Source organism: Anabrus simplex, chromosome X (genome assembly GCF_040414725.1).
Source record: "Anabrus simplex isolate iqAnaSimp1 chromosome X, ASM4041472v1, whole genome shotgun sequence".
Lineage (NCBI taxonomy): Eukaryota > Metazoa > Arthropoda > Insecta > Orthoptera > Tettigoniidae > Anabrus > Anabrus simplex.
In genome coordinates this window covers 164,221,706-164,243,538 of record NC_090279.1, presented here as the reverse complement: position 1 = coordinate 164,243,538, position 21,833 = coordinate 164,221,706, and the positions used below count along the sequence as shown (strand labels likewise).

General features: G+C 39.3%; 1 protein-coding gene across 1 annotated transcript in view; it reads left to right on the top strand.

Annotated features, from left to right (window-relative positions):
• The window catches only part of LOC136886745 (fatty acid synthase), a 367,163-nt gene that overhangs the window by 74,495 nt on the left and 270,835 nt on the right, over positions 1-21,833 (top strand). Inside the window, exons 8-10 of the mRNA XM_067159549.2 lie at positions 6,294-6,491; positions 12,967-13,098; positions 18,005-18,235. Coding sequence (XP_067015650.2) covers positions 6,294-6,491; positions 12,967-13,098; positions 18,005-18,235 — 561 coding nt within the window. The remainder of the gene's footprint in view (positions 1-6,293; positions 6,492-12,966; positions 13,099-18,004; positions 18,236-21,833) is intronic.

Here is a 21,833-nt window from a genome sequence, read left to right as displayed (position 1 = left end):
GGGCGGCGAGAAATAACTCGACCTCCTAAGAGAAGCAACGGCTTTGGGTGGATGAGTTCTCTTAGGTGGAGCGATGGTCCACTCGGTGTGGGAAATGGCAGTGGAACCCGTCAGGCATCGTCTGTCCTCAGGTCAGGGGCAGCTGCAGGAGGCATCTTTACTCCATGTCAGGAGCAGCCTAATTACCTGCTGACAGTAGCTCTAAAATGCTTTTGGAAGTGGTGAACCCATCATAATAACAGCCTAAAAATTAGTGCAAATATGGTGTGGCCTCGGAAAATGCTAAGGTGTCCCCTGCCAACGTGCAGTTCTTCAGTTACTGAGGGAATTGTGATAAATGGGAAACCAGTATCGCAATATATCCGAAATGGGTCAGTCGGGATCCTAACCCTGACAGATGAGACCGAAGAGCTGACAGAGTTAATGAAAGAGAGGACATAGCCATCCTTTGTCTTAGTGGAAAAAAATGGAGAGGAAGTGGGGAAAGACAATTGAAGGTAGGGTACAGGCTGTTTTACAGTAGACGGCAGGATATAGCAAATGGTGTAGGAATGATCATTAGAAAGAAAGTCCTGGAATATGTGGAGTAGTTGAAGAAGATCAATGATAGAATGATCATAGCAAGGATACAGTGTCAAACAGGAGCATGAGTACTGTTCCAAGTATATGCTCCACAAACTGGAAATAAAGAAGAGAATACAGAACAATTCTATAAAGAAGTGGAGAAATACACAGAAGACACGGAAGTAATTATAATGGGAGATCTGAAGGCACAAATGGGAAGAGATAAGATTCTGGGGCCGTATTGATAATATGGTAACAAGAATCAAGATGGGGACTTTAGTCAGAGGAACCAACTGCTAATAGGAAACACATGGTTCAGGTAGAAAAATAGCCATAAGGTTACCAGGTATGAATGGAGAGACAGAAGAATGAAAATGTTAATTGATTACATTTTAGTGGGAAAAGGACATCGGAAAGACCTTATGGATGTTACAGCTATACCTCAGGAAGCCTTTGGGGATGACCACAGAGCAGTGATAGCAAAGCTGAAAGAAGGCAAGATCACAAAACTACAAGAAAAAGTAGAAAGACAGATGAATGTGTGTCTTATGTTGATATGTGATGTTTCATACCCTAAGTGCAAGAAACATCAGGAGTTGAGAGTGGGCCTACATTACTGGCAGAATCATCAGCTGGAAAGGAAGCCACAGAACCAAGAAAGAGTACCATTATGTCCAAATGTGTGACTTGACCACAAATTGCGGCAAAGTCATATCCGCAAGCCAGGAAGGAAGTCGATATAGACCAGATGAAAGAACTTCACCAACTCAAGATTCAGCAGGAGAAGGAGTTCGATGCAGCGAGGTTGAGATTCCAAGAGGAGGTGCATAAGTTGACTCTCGTGCCGATGAATGAACTCCTTCAAATTAAAAAAAAGCAAAATATAACCAATAATGTATGCGTTAACCTAACCTCAAATGACATTAATGGACACACTATTATTATATAAATGTGCAGAATTATTATGAAATAGAATTTAGGGCATTAATAAAACAATGTTATGAGGCAAATGATATTACATAATTGCGGTAATGCATTTATGAAAGGGTAATGTTGTTTATTTTAGCTAGCCACAGAACAGTTTCAGTTAAAATATATTCTACGACACGTCTTCTGGCTACAGCTCCCAACATTTGGGGTGTAGGTTGGTCATGATGATCACCATCGTCATTCCCTTCATCAGGTTCTTTCAGGAGACCATGATCTGCAGCAATGTTATGAAATACAACGGTGGCCACAATGACCAGAGGTATGTTGTTTACTTTCAATGTAAACTTCCTTGATTAACACTGAAATTTTTTCTTCCAGCTTCTGAATGTTCTCTCTACTGCATTTGTAACAAAAATGTGAGAGGCATTGTATGCTTCCTCAGGCGGTGTTTGAGGATTAATAAGGGGTGTCATCAAGAATGGCCTGCAAACGTAACCGCTATCTCCAACAATTAATCCACGTCGCTGTCCCGTTTCAAATTGTAAACAAATCCTGCTGTTGTTGAAAATTCTATTATCATATGTAGAACCCAGCCAACCCGTCACAAAAATCAGTAAACTTCATCTCGAGGTTGACTATGCCCTGACAGTTGAAACTAAAATTTCCTTTCCTATTACGTAAAACCTTAGCATGGTTGCTGCCTGGACTTATTATTGGTACATGGGTGCAATCAATAGCTCCAACCACTCCAGTAAATCGGGATCTTTCATACTCATGACGCGCATTATTTTGACATTCAACTTCATTTGGTAACGGAACAAACTGTGGTCTCTTTCGGGCAGTCAGGATCGATATTCTTCTGATTATTCTACGTACTGAGGGCTGGCTTACTCATCTCAAATCAGCGGAATCAATTTGGAAGTTACCTGAAAACCATGAAAGTGTGAAAGGCTATTGTATTTACCATAAGAATGCATTATTCTGTACTGATCATTGCTTAACCTAACTAGATAACACGATCAGTAGGAAGTGCAAAAACTTTACACTATAGTAACAATAATTTTACTCTTACCTGTAGCTTAATCTTAACAAAATTAGCAATTGCATATTGGATATATGGGTGATCCTCGATTATTATATTTCTTTTATTCATCTTTAAACATTGTTAGTACATCTAATACTGTGCGTTTGTCGAATTTATATTGTCATCTGAACTCATTTTCTATTTAAAATTCAACTGGGTTCTGTGCATCTTTAATAACATGCCGAGAATTAGGCACAATGTACTGAATAATTTCCTGGTTCAATCAATCAATCACTACTGATCTGCATTTAGGGCAGTCACCCAGGTGGCAGATTCCCTATCTGTTGTTTTCCTAGCCTTTTCCTAAATTATTTCAAGGAAATTGGAAATTTATTGAACGTCTCCCTTGGTAAGTTATTCCAATCCCTAACTCCCCTTCCTATAAATGAATATTTGCCCCAATTTGTCCTCTTGAATTGCAACTTTATCTTCATATTCGCCTATTCAATAGGTGGATATAAAAAATAATAACACTTGTAACATACTTTGTATTTACGTACATTTCAATACGGACCTAACATGAGAATTATAACGTGTAACATACCACTTAGTCGAGCAGCTCATCTTCTTTCTCTCAATTCCTCCCAACCCAAACTTTGCAACATTTTTGTAATGCTACTCTTTTGTCGGAAATCACCCAGAATATTTTATTAATTTTCTGATATCAGTGTCTACTTAAGTACGGAACAACAGTGACTTGGAAGTAAAGTCACCTTCTAAGTGTACTTATCTCCAAGCAGTGATTATGAAATGGAAATGGCGACTTACCGCCTTCTAAGTCAAAGTCGAAGTCTCATTCATGAATACGGACCTGAGATATCAAGATGAAATTTTGCATGCATGTATATATCATAGAGAAGAAGAAGATGTAATAGAATTATAGAGGTAGATTTATTGGTTGAGTTAAAAATATTTTCAAATGAAAATTAATGAAAAAATTGATGACCTGAAAATAAATTCATGAAAAAAGGCTTGGTGGACTTCACTGATTCTAGTACATATTGTAGCTATAACATTACTAATCATTTAAAAAAAAGAATCATAGAAAAATATTCAGGGAAATGTCAAAGTAGTGGCCATGATACACTGCCATATTGAATCATTAATTATATTTAATGGCATAGGTTTATATGATTTCTAAATATGTTGGTATATTATTAAGGAATAATGTGTTTGTCATACTAAATTTCCTTTTATATTCCTTTCCATTGCCGTGGAAAAAAATTAATACAGCCCACATTTTCTATGTTCAAAGGTATAGGTCTCCCCTTAATTGAACCACTGTAAAAATTGCAACATCTATGTAGACTATTTTAAAACTTCTGTGTTTTAGTTCTGCTTAAATTCAAAAGCATTTCTTTTCTTAAAATTGCAAAATTTTTTGTAATTTGTGATCAGCTTACAAGCTGACCTCACCTTCTTGAATTTTTCTTTTATTCCATGTAACTTCCAATTTCCATTTTATGCCTGAAACAGTTTCCTTATTTTGTTCTGCCATGACAAAATAAAACTGAAAATCATACTCTCTAAACTTTTATGTTTTCTTATATATATCAATGATATGTGTAAAGAAGTTGAATCAGAGATAAGGCTTTTCGCAGATGATGTTAATCTCTATAGAGTAATAAATAAGTTACAAGACTGTGAGCAACTGCAAAATGACCTCAATAATGTTGTGAGATCGACAGCAGGCAATGGTATGATGATAAACGGGGATAAAAGTCAGGTTGTGAGTTTCACAAATAGGAAAAGTCCTCTCAGTTTTAATTACTGTGTTGATGGGGTGAAAGTTCCCTTTGGAGATCATTGGAAATACCTAGGTATTAATATAAGGAAAGCTTTCAGTGGAGAGATGGCGTGGGAATACATTAGTAGACGAATAAGTTTGGATGGTGTCTTTAAAAGTAGGAAAGATCACAATATGAAGATAAAGTTGGAATTCAAGAGAACAAATTGGGTCAAATATTTGTTTATAGGAAGTGGAGTTAGGGATTGGAATAACTTACCAAGGGAGATGTTCAATAAATTTCCAATTTCTTTGCAATAATTTAAGAAAAGGCTAGGAAAACAACAGATAGGGAATCTGCCACCTGGGCGACTGCCCTAAATGCAGATCAGTAGTGACTGATTGATTGAACAACAGAAAACTGAGCATGAATTCAGTCTTCAGAGAGAAGCTAGATCGATAACGGTAGGCATGGTTTTCTATTTTCACACGTCGTGGGATTTATCACCATCATCATCATCATTAAAGCTCATTTACGCAGAGGCTAGTTCAAAATGTGAGGGTGGGGTACATTACTGTTCTTCTTCCTGTATCCTTGAGGCCCATTGGACCACATGTTTCTGAACTCTGGTGAGGTTTCTTCTTAGCTCAGTATTCCTTCATCTTTGCACTGTGGGTGGCTTTCCTTTCCGGAGTCCACTTCGCTCCCACTCCAGGATGCAGGGTTTTAGTTGTCAGTGACTGCAGAGTGTCAGATGTTCTGATCAGTATTCTAAATTTACCCCTGTTGAATATATATTCTTGGAATCAGTTTTATTAAATTATTATAACCAGTTTCGCCCATTTAGCACTTGTCCCCTTCCCTCTGGAAATGATGTTGAAGATTCTTGAGGTCAGTTTCTTGTTGTCCATCTGACTATGTGACCATAGAATATAAGTCTCCTCTTTCTCATGGCTGATATTATACTCTCTAAATGTTGGTAAAGCTCATTCTTATGCTTGATTCTGTATTCACCTCCCTCTTTAATTGGGTCCATGATTTTTCTCAGGATCTTTCGTTCTTTCAGTTCCAAATTCCTGATTATTATTTTTTTTTGGACCATGTTCAAGCATTCTCAGGCATACAGCACAGACAGGTCTTACTACGGTTTCATAGTGTCAAAGTTTGAAGCAAAGGGAAAGGGATTTTGGACCTGTAAATGTTCTTCTTATTCTTCTTCTTCTTCTTCTTCTTCTTCTTCTTCTTCTTCTTCTTCTTCTTCTTCTTCTGCAGCCTTATTGGACCACTTCAGTTTTTTTGGAAATTTACTTTGATAGGTTTTCTTTCCAAATTGTCCAGTAGTTTTACATTTGTTCTGATCTTTTCTGTCATTCCTCATCTGTAAATACCCATTTCATTTTATGTTTGTATATTTTTGGTTTAAATCTTATTTTTACCTTTTTAAATTTAAAAAAATATTTTTTGTTTTGCAAATCATCCAGAGTGTTCTTCCATATCCTCTCTAATTTCTTTTCCTTTTCTATTAGCTTTTCTCCTTCAAAAACATAGAACTGAAGTATTACTATAATACAGTTTTTGAAATAATCCATGAATAGTGAAGGATAACAAAGAGAGATTACTCAGATTTTTTAAATATTTGCTTTACGTCGCACCAACACAGATAGGTCTTATGGCAACAATGGGACAGGAAAGGCCTAGGAATGGGAAGGAAGCGGCTGTGGCCTTAATTAAGGTACAGCCCCAGCATTTGCTGAAAACCATCTTCAGGGCTGCCCCGACAGTGGGGTTCGAACCCACTATCTCCCGGATGCGAGCTCACAACTGCGCGCCCCTAACCACACGGTCAACTCGCCCGATACTCAGAATTTTGCTATTGTTGATATGAAAATTGTAATTTGATGCTTGGAACCGAAATGTGCAATAATAGGTCTAATGGTTGAAGGTAATATAGAAGACTTAACTGATGTAGATATGTATCTGTATTGCAGGTGATTGCAGAGAATACTCCTCTTACTGGCAAGTTGGTAGCTCTCAACTCTTTTGGATTTGGAGGTGCAAATGCTCACCTGCTACTACGGAGAAACACAAAGGAGAAAGTTAATGGTGGAGCACCGGAAGATCCCCTGCCCCGATTGGTAGCGGTCTCAGCGCGAATGAAAGAAGGAGTTGACACCATTTTACATGACGTATGTGTTCACCATCTTATTAAACATGATTGTTAGAGATGGTAGGTTTTAGCCTCTTCAAAATTCAATTCAGAATTTTCTAGCATTGCAACTTGAAAATGGGTGCAGTATGATATGAAAATTAGCCTTTCCAACACTAAAATGATAGCCAATAGGGGGAAATCCTAAGAGAATGGAATATCAGGTTAGGAATAAAAAACTGGAACACGTAGATTACATTAATCTCCTAACATCACTATACACACAATCTCTTGTTCCATTTATATAGGTACCTTGGTGGAAGCATTTAATGAGGAATGCTGGTAAAAGTTTTAAAATGTACTTTTTAATGCAGCAATGCAGCGTACTTGAATGGAAGGTTAAGTTCCAGGAGTTCAATCTCAAGATAAGTGAACCCAAAACAATAGTGATGTCAATAAACAGAGAGGGACGACCAGCAAACATCATGCTAGGAAACCATCCACTAGAAAGTGTGGAAAGCTTTATATACCTTGGCAGTGAAATATCTCGAGATACACTAGCCACAAAGGAGGTGGCAAATATAGTGCAGAAGAACTCTCACTTTTACCATCAACTACAAACACTCCTCTGGGATCCCAAAGTACCAAGAAAATCAAAGCTGGTGATGTTCAATCAGTACTTCATACCAATCTTAACCTATGGTATTGAAACCTGCACCTTCACTAAGAAAGACTCATCAAGGTTGCAAGCATCTGAGATGAAGTTCCTTAGGTCCACAATTCAAAAAAAAAAAAAAAAAACTTGATAAGCTAAGGATTGATTGATTGATTGATTGATTGATTGTCTGATTGATTGATTGATTGATTGATTGATTGATTGATTGATTGATTGATTGATTGATTGATTGATTGATTGATTGATTGATTGATTGATTGATTGATTGATTGATTGATTGACTCATTCATTCATTCATTCATTCATTCCTAGCTTACATTTCTGGCGAAGTTAGTGCTCACGGCCCTCTCTTACACTTAACCACTTTAAACAGTAAAATGTAAAGAAAAAGGTACGATACAGTAATTCTACAAAGAAGTAATACTAAGGACAGATAAACGAAGATTAGTTTATAAATTAGTACAGCAATTAGTGTGACAATAGTAATATCAATAAGAATTTTTTTTTTCTAGTTGCTTTACGTCGCACCGACACAGACGGGTCTTATGGCGATGATGGGACAGGAAAGGGCTAGGAGTGGGAAGGAAGCGGCCGCGGCCTTAATTAAGGTACAGCCCCAGCATTTGCCTGGTGTGAAAATGGGAAACCACGGAAAACCATTTTCAGGGCTGCCGACAGTGGGGTTCGAACCCACTATCTCCCGAATACTGGATACTGGCCGCACTTAAGCGACTGCAGCTATCGAGATCAGTGAATAAGAAATAACAACAACAACAATAATAATAATAATAATAATAATAATAATAATAATAATAATAATAATAATAATAATAATAATAATATTATGAGGGACTGTGGAAAATCTTCAAAAGACACTTGTGAAGGGTCCACACTCCACAAGTGTGTGGGATTCTTTACCCACTAAAAACCACACACCCTTTTCCCACGATGTGTATCATCACCCCGGAACCACTCTCACATTACTTCAGGGTGATATCATGCTTATTTTGTCTTTCAGACTTCTTCTTTCTTCATTTCTCCTTTACGAACGTTCGTACGCTTCCAAATCTTCTTCTGATGAAGGACATCCTCCACGTACACTGCCATGCGATCCCAAGATTCCTGGTTTCGTAGCATTGCAGAAATAATATTATCTGGTGTTAGTTCTCCTAGTTCAGTTTCCACACATCTCTGTGTCATCCAGTGGCCGCACACAAAGAAGGTGTGAAATACGTTATCTATGTCATCACAGTATATGCATGCTGCATCACTCGCTCTGCCCACTCTATGCAGGAATTTCCAACAATATCCATGTCCTGTTAGAAGCTGCGTGAGGTAATAGTTTACTTCACCATGAACACTTTCAACCCAGATATCCAAGCGTGGTATCAGTCGCTTGGTCCATTTACCCCGAGGATCACTTTCCCATCTGAGTTGCCATCACCTCATCCGTTGACTGAAGGCACGCTTCTTTGCACATTTCTTTCCCAGCTCTCCTTGGGTACGCCAGATTTCTTGTCACTCCAATGCAAGTAGGTCTATTGAGCTATTACTGCCGGATTGCAGGTTCGGAAACCATGCAGTAAGCACATGCAATACATAAAGCTGCTCTCCATTGTACGACAGCTATCCTTCTCCGATCAGTGGCGGCTGGTGCAGAAAATCAGGTGTGTGCTGTAACCAATTCCCCATCCAAAAATAAAAATATTTAGAAACATATGCAGTTTTCAAGAGGCTCTCCACTGAGATTTCACACTGAACAAACCCTGAAACAACCCCAGCACATTCCTCATACAAACCTAATTAAACACACAATAACACCCGCAATGAAAAAACATTCACGAACTCAGAAACACTTTGTGTGAGCGCGCAGAAACAGAACTTCGCAACGTTATAAAAATCATTGAAATAAAATCAGCATCATCATAATGCAAAATTACATGTTATGTTGTTATAGTGAAATTCATGTCTGCCTCCATATTTTAATGGTTAGTGTTATTAGCTGCCATCCTCGGGGGCCCGGGTTCGATTCCCGGTACTGCCAGAAATTTAAGAATGGCAGGAGGGCTGGTATGTGGTTGAAATGATATATGCAGCTCACCTCCATTGGGGGTGTGCCTGAAAAGAGCTGCACCACCTCGGGATGAGGACACGAGTTTACTTAGTGAAATTTATAAACTAGACATTTTGTAATTAATGGACATCACAATATCATGTCCTTATTTTGACAACATAAAAATTACATTTTTTATAGCTAATCGATTTACAAATGTGGCTATGGAATAGGCATGTTGGGAGTATTAAAAGACCTGCAGCTGATGGCTTTCTCCACAGTACTTAGTTTCCCGTTTGCTCTGAGTGACCCACCCTTAAATACTACCACTGAATCACCTGCCACGTTCTCATTTCAGTCGCAATGCTGGTGTGACCAGCGCTGCCTCTATGTGGTAGAACAAAGACTCGCTGTGAAGTGATGTCTTGGCTGTTCTTTCCACAGCCTACCGAAGAAGTTAGGCACGCATGCGCAAAAGGTGGAGTTTCTGCTTTTTGGTAAAAGGCTTAGAAATTCTCACTGAGCCACACTGAGCTGTGATCTGCACAGCCAGCACCCGGTGTGGAGCGCACGACTAACGTGGTTGTGAGGAGAGTTGAATGATTTGTTATTCTTTGGTTGGTGTCTTTTTCATTGCACTGTATTTGATTGTAGATAATATTATTAAAGTAATTTATTTTTCAAACAGACAATGTGCTGCAGCACTTCAGCACATAAGGTACGACCGCCCGTGTCTCTGATACCAAGTAAATCTCAAGGATTCAGCCCAGATTTCAGAGCCATACAGGAGCACTGACTGAACTGTCGACATGAGAAAACGTTGTTTACTGGATTTCGGGCCTTTATTATTTCCTATCAGCCTACTAAGTACAGTCATGTATTTTACTGCCTTATCTGTCGCTCTCTGAATATGATTCCAGAATGTGAGCTTGGAGTCAAGTGTTACTCCTAAATATTTTGTGCTCACAGATGTTTCAATCACTAACTCTCCAACAGTCATTGGCATAAGAGTCTTGATCCTCTTCCTCATCAGAAGAACTATCTCCGTTTTGTGTTCAGTTAGTGTTAGACTGTGACTCATCATCCATTCTTTTATGCGCTGCATCACCTGGTTCAGTTTGATTTGAGCCATTTCAACATTACGAGCCACTATCAAGGCGGCCACACCATCAGCGTAGCCCACAAGCTTTATGTTCTTTGCCATCTCCAAACGTAACAAGCCATCATACATTATTTTCTAAAGATCTGGACCAAGGATCGATCCCTGCACTGCACCAGCCGTCAGACATTTTGTCTTTTGTCCATCTTCCGTATCATACAGCAGAGTGTGGTCTTTGAAGTAATCTCTCATCATGCGCATAAGATATTGTGGTAGCTTGAAAGTTTCTTCAAGAGCTACCAACATTTCACTCCACCTTGCCGAATTGAAAGCATTCTTCACATCCAGGGTCACAAGAAGTGTCAATTTACGGGAATGATGATTGCCTGTTTGTGCTCTTCCTGCTGTATTCACCACCTCCCACACTGCATCCAGCGTTGAGTGCCCTCTCCGAAATCCATGTTGGCAAACAGATAGATCCCCTGCTAGTTTAACTGCTGAGAGGATTCTGGGCTGCAGAAGTTTCTCCAGGCCTTTTCCAGCTGCCAGCTGTGAAATGAAATGGCGTATGGCTTTTAGTGTCAGGAGTGTCCAAGGACAAGTTCGGCTCACCAGATGCAGGTCTGATGACAAAGATGTTGATTCCCATAGGGAATCTGAAATATTTGTTCCGAATGAGTAAATTTATAATACCAATATAAATGGTCCATTATTGGACATTATAAATTTTCCAGCTAACTCATTCCTGGCATCAATTTTTGATAGTGGGACAAAGTCTCTCATAGTGCATTGGCACTGCCGGTGGCTACAATTAGCCTACGCAGTGGCCTCCACGGTATGCACTAGCCAGCGTCTTGGTAGGTGTGCTAGGTACCAACTGATGAGCCCAGCCTGGCACACGTGGGCGAAACGCTGGCAACCAGGAATGAGTTAGCTGGAAAATTTATAATGTCCAATAATGGACCATTTATATTGGTATTAAGATGCAGGTCTTTCGATTTGATGCCCGTAGGTGACCTGCGCGTCTTGATGAGGATGAAATGATGATGAAGAAGACACATACACCCAGCCCCCGTGCCAGCGAAATTAACCAATTAAGGTTGAAATTCCCGACCCTGCCGGGAATTGAACCCGGGACCCCTGTGACCAAAGGCCAGCATGCTAACCATTGAGCCATGGAGCCGGACGTGGTTGAAATGGTGCATGCAGCTCACCTCCAATGCGAGTGTGCCTGAAAAGAGCTGCACCACCTCAGGATGAGGACACGAGTTTGCATTTCCAGCTGTGTCCAGCATACATGAAGGTCTATAACCACCAAGTTTTCCTTTGCTGATTAAAACCAATCGGGCCATTTTCCAGTGGGGTCGCCGAGATGAACAGTGACACTCCACATGTCGTTTAAGTCCAAGTTCAGATCCCATCAGCATGGGGGATGTGAAGAGGGTCAAAAAGTCCAAACTGGCCCAGATTATGGATTTATATGTCAGCACCCCTCTGGATGGTGATGGAAAGGAGGTGAAGTATAAGTCAATGTCACCCAACGAAATCTACAAAAATTTGCTTCTCACACAAAGTACTTAAAAGTAAACAATCAATAAAGTTCCCGGGCAGCACCAGGTAATATAGCTAGTGACTAAATAACATTTAAAAATAACTGAAAAAGAAACAATTAACAACACTTGAAAAATAAAAAAATAAATTTAAGAATAGAATGACAATAATTAAAATAATGGTTTGTTTTTCAGGTATAATCTGTTGTTGAGTCCACCTCTGTGGTGTAGTGGTTAGCGTGATTAGCTGCCACCGCCAGAGGCCTGGGTATGATTTCCGGCTCTGCCACAAAATTTGAAAAGTGGTACGAGGATTGGAACAGGTCCACTCAGGCTTGGGAGGTCAACTGAGTAGAGGGTTTGGGGCAGGGTTGATTCCTACCTCAGCCATTCTTGAAGTGGTTTTCCAAGGTTTCACACTTCTTCTACAGGCAAATGCCGGGGTTGTACCTGACTTAAGGCCATGTACGCTTCCTTTCCTCTTCCTTTTCTATCCCTTCCAATAGCAAGTGAGGCTGTCTGGGCGAGGTTGTGGTCCTCTTTCCCAGTTGTATCCCAACCCAAAGTCTCAAGCTCCAGAACATTGCCATTGAGGCTGTAGGATCCCTCACTGACTCCAAGGGAAAAACTAACCCTGGATGGTAAACGAATTAAAAATCTGTTGTTAAATGTTTATTTTTTCTGGTACTTCCTAAATTTTTATTTAATCAGAAATTAGTTTTGACAGACTGAAGAACCTAACATTTATAGATTAATTAAATTGAAACTGAAAAGAAATTACTTCCACTATATGAAAATAAGTGATCCTTAATCATAAACTGGCCCTCATATTTCCTCTTTAAAACAAACAGTGGTTATTTCTGGTTCTTCGATCCAGCAGTAAATCTGGATAACGCCATGCTGACACTCCCTCCAAAGAAAATGTTTGATAGAATAACCATCTACACACACTTCTAAATGGCCAAATTAGGAAGTTCAAGGTTCCTTCTGTGAATAAACATACCATTACTGTTATCTAGTGAATAGAGAAAGATCTATGTCAAATTAAAAAAGTGTTGTTGACATCAAATCTGGCATTTAAATTGAATTCAAGTTAATTTCTTCTAGATAAGTTTTAAAATTTTATTCTTCTTGCAGGTGGAATCTAGGCCAGTTGATGCTGAATTTGTGAGTTTACTACATGATTTGCATGTTGAGAATACGCCTGGTCATTTTTACAGAGGTTATACTCTGCTGACGTCAGGAGAGAAGAAAATAAGGGATATACAGGTAAGAGAGAATTTATAGAGATACCATTTTAACACCTGTCTGTCCTTTTCATTTTTGTGTCACAAAATCAGTTTTTTTACACGTTTCTGATCTCTTAAAATTTAGTGGGGAGAACAAGAAATAATTTTTTGTCTTCGTATATGAACTCACAGGACAAAAAATTAGTCACTCCTGGAGAAATCATTACAAGTATCAGTTAATACCATGTAAGTCCGACTCTGGACTCGATAACCGCCTGGATTCAGGTAGAAAGTGAGTCCACAATGTTGTGTATGTATGTCACGTCCAGGTTAAGTCACTAGCTGATGATTTGATTGTGTAATTCCACCAAATTGCGGGGATGCTGACGTCGACATTTTACACGCTGTACCAACATGTCCCACAGATTTTTAATGGGGTTCAAGTCAGGTGATTTTGTAGGCCAATCCAGGTGTAACAGATTCTGGGAGTGTTCATAAAAACAGCCCGATGAACTTTGCTGTTGTCATCTTGAAAAATCTGGGTATCAATAGCATATTCATCATGCAGATGTTGACTGAAAGACAACACCTGATCATCCAGAATGTTTAAATAAACATGTTGGTTCATGTTAGTGGTCACCTTAGTGAGTGGGCCCGATCCATTATAAGAAAAATACCCCCAAAACATCACAGACCCACCTTCAGCTTGAACCTGACCTTGCACACATCCAGGATGAAATACTTCGTTTGGCCTTCGGTGCACTCGACAACATGTGTCATTGGAATACAGGCATAAATGTGATTCGTCAGATCACATTACGTTCTGCCAGTCAGCTACTGGCCATGTTCGATGTGCAGCTTTATGTGCCGGTGTGAGCAGTAGCCTCTTGCGAGGTGACTGACTCCAAACGTTCATTGCATCCAGTTCCCATAGTAATGTTCTCTCACTAAGAGGTTGGGACTGGAGCAATTCCTATTGGGTTTGGAAGCGTTTTTGATTCACAAGCCGTGAAACGCATCTCCGGTCCCTCTCAGTAAAAATATTTTTCCAACCTCAATTCTGACGTTGTGTTTCGTGGCCACGTGTAGTACACCACTGTTTGTAGACACATTGAACAGTCCACTGCGAAACACCAACAAATCCAGCAACTTCATGCAGCGTATATTCGGGGGCACGGCCAAACACGATTGCCCCTTTGGGCCTCTCTGTCACATCCTTACATCTACCTATGTTGACGTACACTGTCCGCTTGAAACATCAATGTCTCACTGATCGCTACTGCGTTATGCTCACGTAGAGCATGGAACTCATTTTGCTGCGCCATCTGAGCATGCACACTAGGGAGACCAATTTTTTGTCCAGTGTATGCATAAGTTTTTCTAGTTTTTGTAGTAAAGAAAACCTGTAATTTTCAAGGGAAATTCATTTTTTGTTTATTCAAAATGTTGTTCATTGGCTTCTACACACTTCGCCCATTTTTCAGGTAATTTATGAATACTATGCCAGAAAAGCTCCTAGTCTTTGGCGGCAGACCGTTCATTGAGCCATTTTCCAACTTCCTCGAAATTGCTGAACTGCTGCTCTGTGAGCGCGTGCCCCATTGATACGAATAGGTGATAGTCAGATGGCGCCAGGTCGAGGAAGTACGGCGGGTGCAAAAGGATGTCCCATCAAAGCGATTTTGAGGTGTCTTTCACTGGTTTTGCTGTGTGAGACGACACATTTTTGTGCATCAAAATCACTTTACCACGTCTTCTGGCCCATTCTGGTCATCTTTCGATCAATGCGTGTTTTTGTTGGCGATAGCATTGTGCATTGACGGTTTCTTGTCTTCGCACTTTTGTGGTCTACCAGACCGTGCACTGTCTTCCACATTGAAATCACCATGTTTAAATTGTCAAATCCATTGCTCACATGTTCTAATCGATGGAGCGTGTTCACCATATGTGTCTACCAGCAAACTATGACTTTCCACAGCCTTTTCCTTTTGATGAAATAAGAAAAGCAATGCATGCCACGAATGTTCCTTTTCAGGCACAAATGTCGACATGATCACTGAATAACACAGACACTAGTGTTTGGCAGACTCAACTTGTGTGTGTTGGTAGGTTAATGTCAGGCGAACAAACTGACGTATGTGTCAAATTCATACGCTTCATACCGTTCGCTGGTGCCATCTCTTAGTGGAACCGGAAAAGACTTATGCATACACTGGGTATATATATAACCTATTTGCTGGCAAATATAAGACTCTTTTAAATTTTGACTAGCTGATGGACCCGTGCTTCGCTACGGGATTCTCAGGAAGACTGTCCTTGTGATTTTCCTACGTGAAGTCGTCAGAAGGAATGTAGTGATTAAAAGCAATGTTATATAAAATACTCAATCAAATTAATAAACCGCACATTTTCTCACTTTTAACGAACAGTACCACAGTGCTGATCTAACGGTCCAAAGTTCCAGTGCTGCAATGACCAGACCGCAGACAACCGTGAACACTTCTCTGCCATTATTCCGTTAAATATGCACACTGCTCATTCCAATCAGTGCCTCAGAGTTGGAATTGAATAGCTCGAATGCTCTGATGAACCAGTTTGCTACGTAGCAGTAGTATCAGAAATTTATCTAACTCCCCAGCTACTTTCCGCCAATTTTCAGGCAGGCTGTTATACTCGGTATGACCGGGTGAGTTGGCTGTGCGGTTAGGGGCGCATAGCTATGAGCTTGGATCCAGGAGGTAGTGGATTCGAACTCCACTGTCGACAGCCCTGAAGATGGTTTTCCGTGAACTCCAATTTTTACACCAGGAAAATGCTGGGGCTGTAACATAACTAACGTAGGGGCTGCTTCCTTCCCACCCCTAGCCCTTTTGTATCCCATCATCGCCATGAGTCCTATCAGTGTCGGCGCGACGTAGAGCAAACTTAAAAACCTCGGTATACAGCAGTAATCCCATTTATCAGAGATGAATGGCAGCAGAGACACAAAGCAAATCTCAACAAACAATGGTCAATGTAATGTTATTGTTGACCAATGTTATGAGCTTTCTGTATTGTAAGCCTTCACATTCGGTTTTCTTTCGACTCTGTAATATAAGGCCGTCTTATATAATTAATTATAGCGTAGACTATAGTTCCTTATTCCCCGACTTTACATACCGATTTTCATTAAATTCTGTTTACCCATTTTCTCATGACGGCGCTGATATGATCTTAGCAACAAAAATCCATATTCATGAATATCTCCGTTATCATAGCTGGTACGGTCAAAATGTTTAAGACCTAAATGATCAGAAATTTAATACTATGTAACTTTATTTTTATAGTAATTGTCAATAACACCACTAATAACACAAATATTCGAGAAATAAATTTTGGGCCTTCCCCTAAACTACCATTTCGGTCAGCGTGAATAAAGTTGTTTATGACCTAGATTGTAGCGACTTATTCCCCGACTTTGCATACCGATTTTATTTATGATGGGACAACTAATAACAAATATTTGAGAATTAAATTTTAGGCCTTCCCCTAAACTACCAGTTTTCTCAGCAGAATAAGATTATTTATGGCGTAGATTGTAGCGTCTTATTCGCCGACTTTGCATACCTATTTTAATTAAGATAGATCCACTAATAACATAAATCTTTGGAATAAAATATTAGGCCTTCCCCTAAACTACCATTTCTTTCAGAGTGAATAAGATTATTTATAGTTTATATTGTAGCGACTTATTTTAGAATTTTACATACCGGTTTTCATTAAGATAGGACCACTAATAACATAAATATTTGAGAATTAAATTTTAGGCCTTCCCCTAAACTACCATTTCTCTCAGCGTGATAAAGATTATTTATGGCCTAGATTGTAGCGACTTATTCCCGGACTTTACATACCAATTTTCATTAAATTATCTTCAGCCGTTCTCTTGTGATGTGTGTACAGACAGACAGACAGACAGACAGACAGACAGACAGACAGACAGACAGACAGACAGACAGACAGACAGACAGACAGACAGACAGACAGACAGACAGACAGACAGACATTATGGAAAATTAAAAAATGCATTTCTTTGTTACTATGGACATGACTGATACAGAAATACCATCCTTTTCAAATTTTGAGCAATGTACAGACAAAACTCTTATTTTATATATATAGATTAATGACTAAGCTTTTTCAAGCATTTTGTATCACCACTATCTTGTTATATGACACACAAAGATCTATAGATTTAATTTATTGAAGACATGTATTGTAACAACAATTTAAATATGCTTTTACTTTTACTATTTTACTTCTGTTCTTTACAAGGCTGGAAATGTCCCTAAGAGGGATGAAACATGTACCTGCATCTTTTTTTTTAAAGATTAAACTTTGTGAAAATTGTAAATGTGGTTTTACTGATACTATCATAAAACTGGGTCTTTAAGTTCAGAAGCTGGAAGGGCATTGATAAATCTAGGGTAGATGGTGAGAGTAAGCAAGGCCAAGGCCAATGCACAGGTGTTGCAGAAGTGTGGTTTTTAATATTAACTGAGCTGTTGCAGTTGCTGCCTAGCCACTTGAAAGACTTCTTTGTGATTTTTCCAATAATAGTTAAAAACATTTTTTTTTTTTGCTATTTGCTTTACGTTGCACCAACACAGATATGTCTTGCGGCGACGATGGGACGATGGCTTAGGAACTGGAAGGAAGCGGCCATGGCCTTAATTAAGGTACAGCCCCGGCATTTGCCCGGTGTAAAAATGGGAAACCATGGAAAACCATCTTCAGGGCTGCCGACAGTGGGGCAATAGTCAAAAATTACGAGGCGTATTATAGGCAAGCAAATAGGGTATACCCAATTAACTTCCAAAATCCTCTATTTACAGCTAGCACTGCAATCTTATCTAGTTGTAATATGTATGTACATTTCATTTTATTTGTATTTTTTTTTTTTACAGTACTATGACCAAGTTCAGCGACCTTTGTGGCTGGTTTTCTCTGGCTTTGGAAATCAATGGGTTGGAATTGGCAGATCACTGCTTCTTATACCAAAGTTTGCTGCCACCATTCAGCAATGTGATGAGGCTCTTAGACCTAATGGAATAAATATTCAGAAGATCATAGCCAGTGAGGAACCCAAAGAAATTCAGGATCTGGTGAATACTTCTGTCGCCCTTGTTGCTATTCAGGTAAGTGTTACAGTCTAGCCAGAACATGATATGTATTTCCTTGTTAAGACATTGAACAAAGATTATGTTCTTTAACACGTTCGCTGCTATTGTTACATTGTTGACATTAAGCGTGAGTGCGTCACGAGTCACCGATGTCTCATACCATACTTCACTGGTGTGCGTCGCGATACGGAAGTAGTCTGCGGGCTGCTAGTGGATGGCGAAAGTATATTACTTTGAAATAATGAGATTGGCAGCTGCAAGTCATATCAAGTTCTCACATTCTTCAGCTGGGGGATTCGCCAGCGCTCGGTTTAATGGCAATAATCATTGATCTCCACGAGACTCCCATGCCTCGTGTAGCACGACACAAGCCTGCAAGAGCCAAGGTTGATTTCCAACCACTCTATTTTTGACAGTGTAATTACATCTGTGTTTATTTCAGGTGATCTTCATGTGTGTGTGTTTGTGCTGTATATAGCTGTTTGTGTCTTGTGTCTTGGGGTCGCGACCATTAATAGAATCTGTGTAATATGGAGAGATGTGAGGGACAGCCCTGAATTAGTGTTGATATTTTGTGTATCCAAATTGTCGGACTGTAAATAATGTTTGATTAAACCAATAACTAGTTATACCGATCATATGCATGAGTTTACAAAGACAGTATCATATTCCACCTTAGGGCTAATGACAGAGGAACTTAACGGATCAGTTCACGCCATAAGCGAATGTAGCACGTATCCAAATTTCCAGTGTAGACACTATGTATTTATGATTTAATTTGCGGGATGTATCCGTGTTGCATTGATCGGTTGTTTTGATTTGTATAATTATTTTGGTGCGAGTCACCATTACAGACTGTTTTAAGTCGTTTCACGTTGTTTTTTTTTAAATTTGCATATAAATTAGTATGAACTATATACAGGTTTTTGGGATAATAAATCCATTGTACTCAATTACCCGTGTATCATTCAGTAGCTATGTATCCACTTTTTCTGTCTATGTACTATTAGGATGATTAAATATTTTTTTTTGCTAGTTGCTTTGCGTCGCACCGACACAGATAGGTCTTATGGCGACAATGGGACAGGAAAGGGCTAGGAGTGGGAAGGAAGCGGCCGTGGCCTTACTTAAGGTACAGCCCCAGCATTTGCCTGGTGTGAAAATTGGAAACCACGGAAAACCATCTTCAGGGCTGCCGACAGTGGGGTTCGAACCTACTATCTCCCAAATACTGGATACTGGCCGCACTAAAGCGACTGCAGCTATCGAGCTCGGTGATGATTAAATTAGTGATCTTCGTGTTGCCCTTTATTTTCCTAACATTACCACATGCTTTTACCCTGAGCTTAGCCCAATTTGGAGACAGGAAATGGTGCAATACATTTTAAACTGAAAAGTACTTCAGAAACTAAGCCAGATGGAAAATGTTACATTTTTTAATTATAATTTTTACAGTTTGCTTTACGTCACACCATCGCAGGCAGATCTTATGGCGCCGATGGGATAGGAAAGGCCTAGGAGGTGGAAGGAAGTGATTGTGGCCTTAATTATGGTACAGCCCCAGCATTTACGTGGTGTGAAAATGGGAAATCATAGAAAACAATCTTCTGGGCTGCTGACAGTGGGGTTCGAACCCACTATCTCCTGAATGCAAGCTCACAGCTATGCGCCCTTAACCACACTGCCAACATTTTAATTTACAAAAGGTTATAGAATTGGCAGGCCTCTACAAAAAATGAGGATGGAAGTAGTATGACTTAACTACTCCATCATGAATTTTGAATTTTTAAAAAAATTAAAAGTTAATAGGTATCAACAGAGAAAACTTATGCACATCATAAATAAATTGTTACAGTGCTAAAACAAAAAGCAAGGACCCCAAAGAACAGAGGGTGGATCGTACAGAAAGAAAGGAAACCAGGAATTATACGTTCAAATGGAAAAGGTCTCAGATACCATCCGGAAGAGGGGAGGCATGTTCTTTGAATATATCTACAGAATAAAAGGTTTTTTTTTTTTTTTGCTAGTTGTTTTTCGTCACACCGACACAGATAGGTCTTACGGCGACGATGGGACAGGAAAGGGCTAGGAGTGGGAAGGAAGCGGCCATGGCCTTACTTAAGGTACAGCCCCAGCATTTGCCTGGTGTGAAAATGGGAAACCACGGAAAACCATCTTCAGGGCTGCCGACAGTGGGGTTCGAACCTACTATCTCCCGAATACTGGATACTGGCTGCACTTAAGCGACTGCAGCTATCGAGCTCGGTCAGAATAAAAGTTTGAATACTGTCCGATCAGATATAAGCTTCTTGAGACCAGGAAAACTATGTTGTGCTGGCATCAGGAGGTGCAGAAGGACCTTGAAGAAATAGGAGTACATGAAACCAAAATCAGCAACAGGGATGCTTACAATTTGGCAATCAAGACCACCAAGAGTTTTCAAGAAAAAATTAGATCCTGTAGCCAAGCACCATAGACAGAAGAGAGGAGGAGACTGAAGGAGCTGGATGAGGATCAGAGCCCAGGAAACAGATGAAGCTAAATTAATGTGATCCATAGTCAGCCAAAACAAAGGAAGAGGAAGAAAACAAAAAGCAAAGAGTGCTTATCCCAAAGACTGGTCATTGAAGATAGAAATTCACATTTAAAATGCAAGTAGTAGGGGCAATACAGGGAAATTTAATTTAATGACCTGTATACATCTTTCATGATTTTGGAGATAACAGTTGCACCTTGTTAAATAGAAGTGCACTGGACAACATGTCCAGTTTCCTAAAGACTCAAAGCAGAAGGGATGTTACACTACTATATGTTCCCAGCAGGAATGACACATGCGTGAGGAAACAGGAAACAGGTCAGCAGATTTACATACCTAATTAGCATACAGGATTTACCAGGTGATTTCTATTAACCTTTACCCCTCAAATGAAAGTTCTCTGTGTTGTCTCTACTACTCGTATTTTAAATGTGAATTTCTATCTTATATGACCTGTATTTACCTTTCACGATTTTGGAGATAGCACTTGCTCTTAAATGATGTATTTAGGCCTATAAATGTTTACAGCAAGCTATATTGGAGCAAATAAAAGCAATATGTACAATTTAAGACATATTATTTTATGTTTTTAGTTATGGTATACAAATTAAAAATAATAAATGAGTTAATTCCACCTTTTCAATACAAATTAAATAGTGTTTATTAAATAAACATTTAATGGGACTAGTATTGACCTATTTAAAGGTATTATTCAGCCATATTGCATGTAGAACAAAGTATTTGAAACACAGTGGTTTTAAAGAGGGTCTTGACACTATGAAAAATTGTTTCTTTTAGAATTTCATGAAAACACTTTTGTTGTAAGAAATTAGTTCACTTAGCTGTAGGAATATATGAGAAGAAGAAGAAGTCTTGTATTTTCTTCGTAGTATTCAAAAGCGTAGATACACATCAAAATTCACAGTCTTGATGAGATGTGGAATTGGGCATATATTCATAATGTTGTTGTAGTACAGGAGAAGAAGTCATTTGATGTTCTTCATATCACTGCGAAGCGTAAATACACTTAAAATCATTTATAATCTTAATGAAATGTAGAATTGAGCATATATGTTA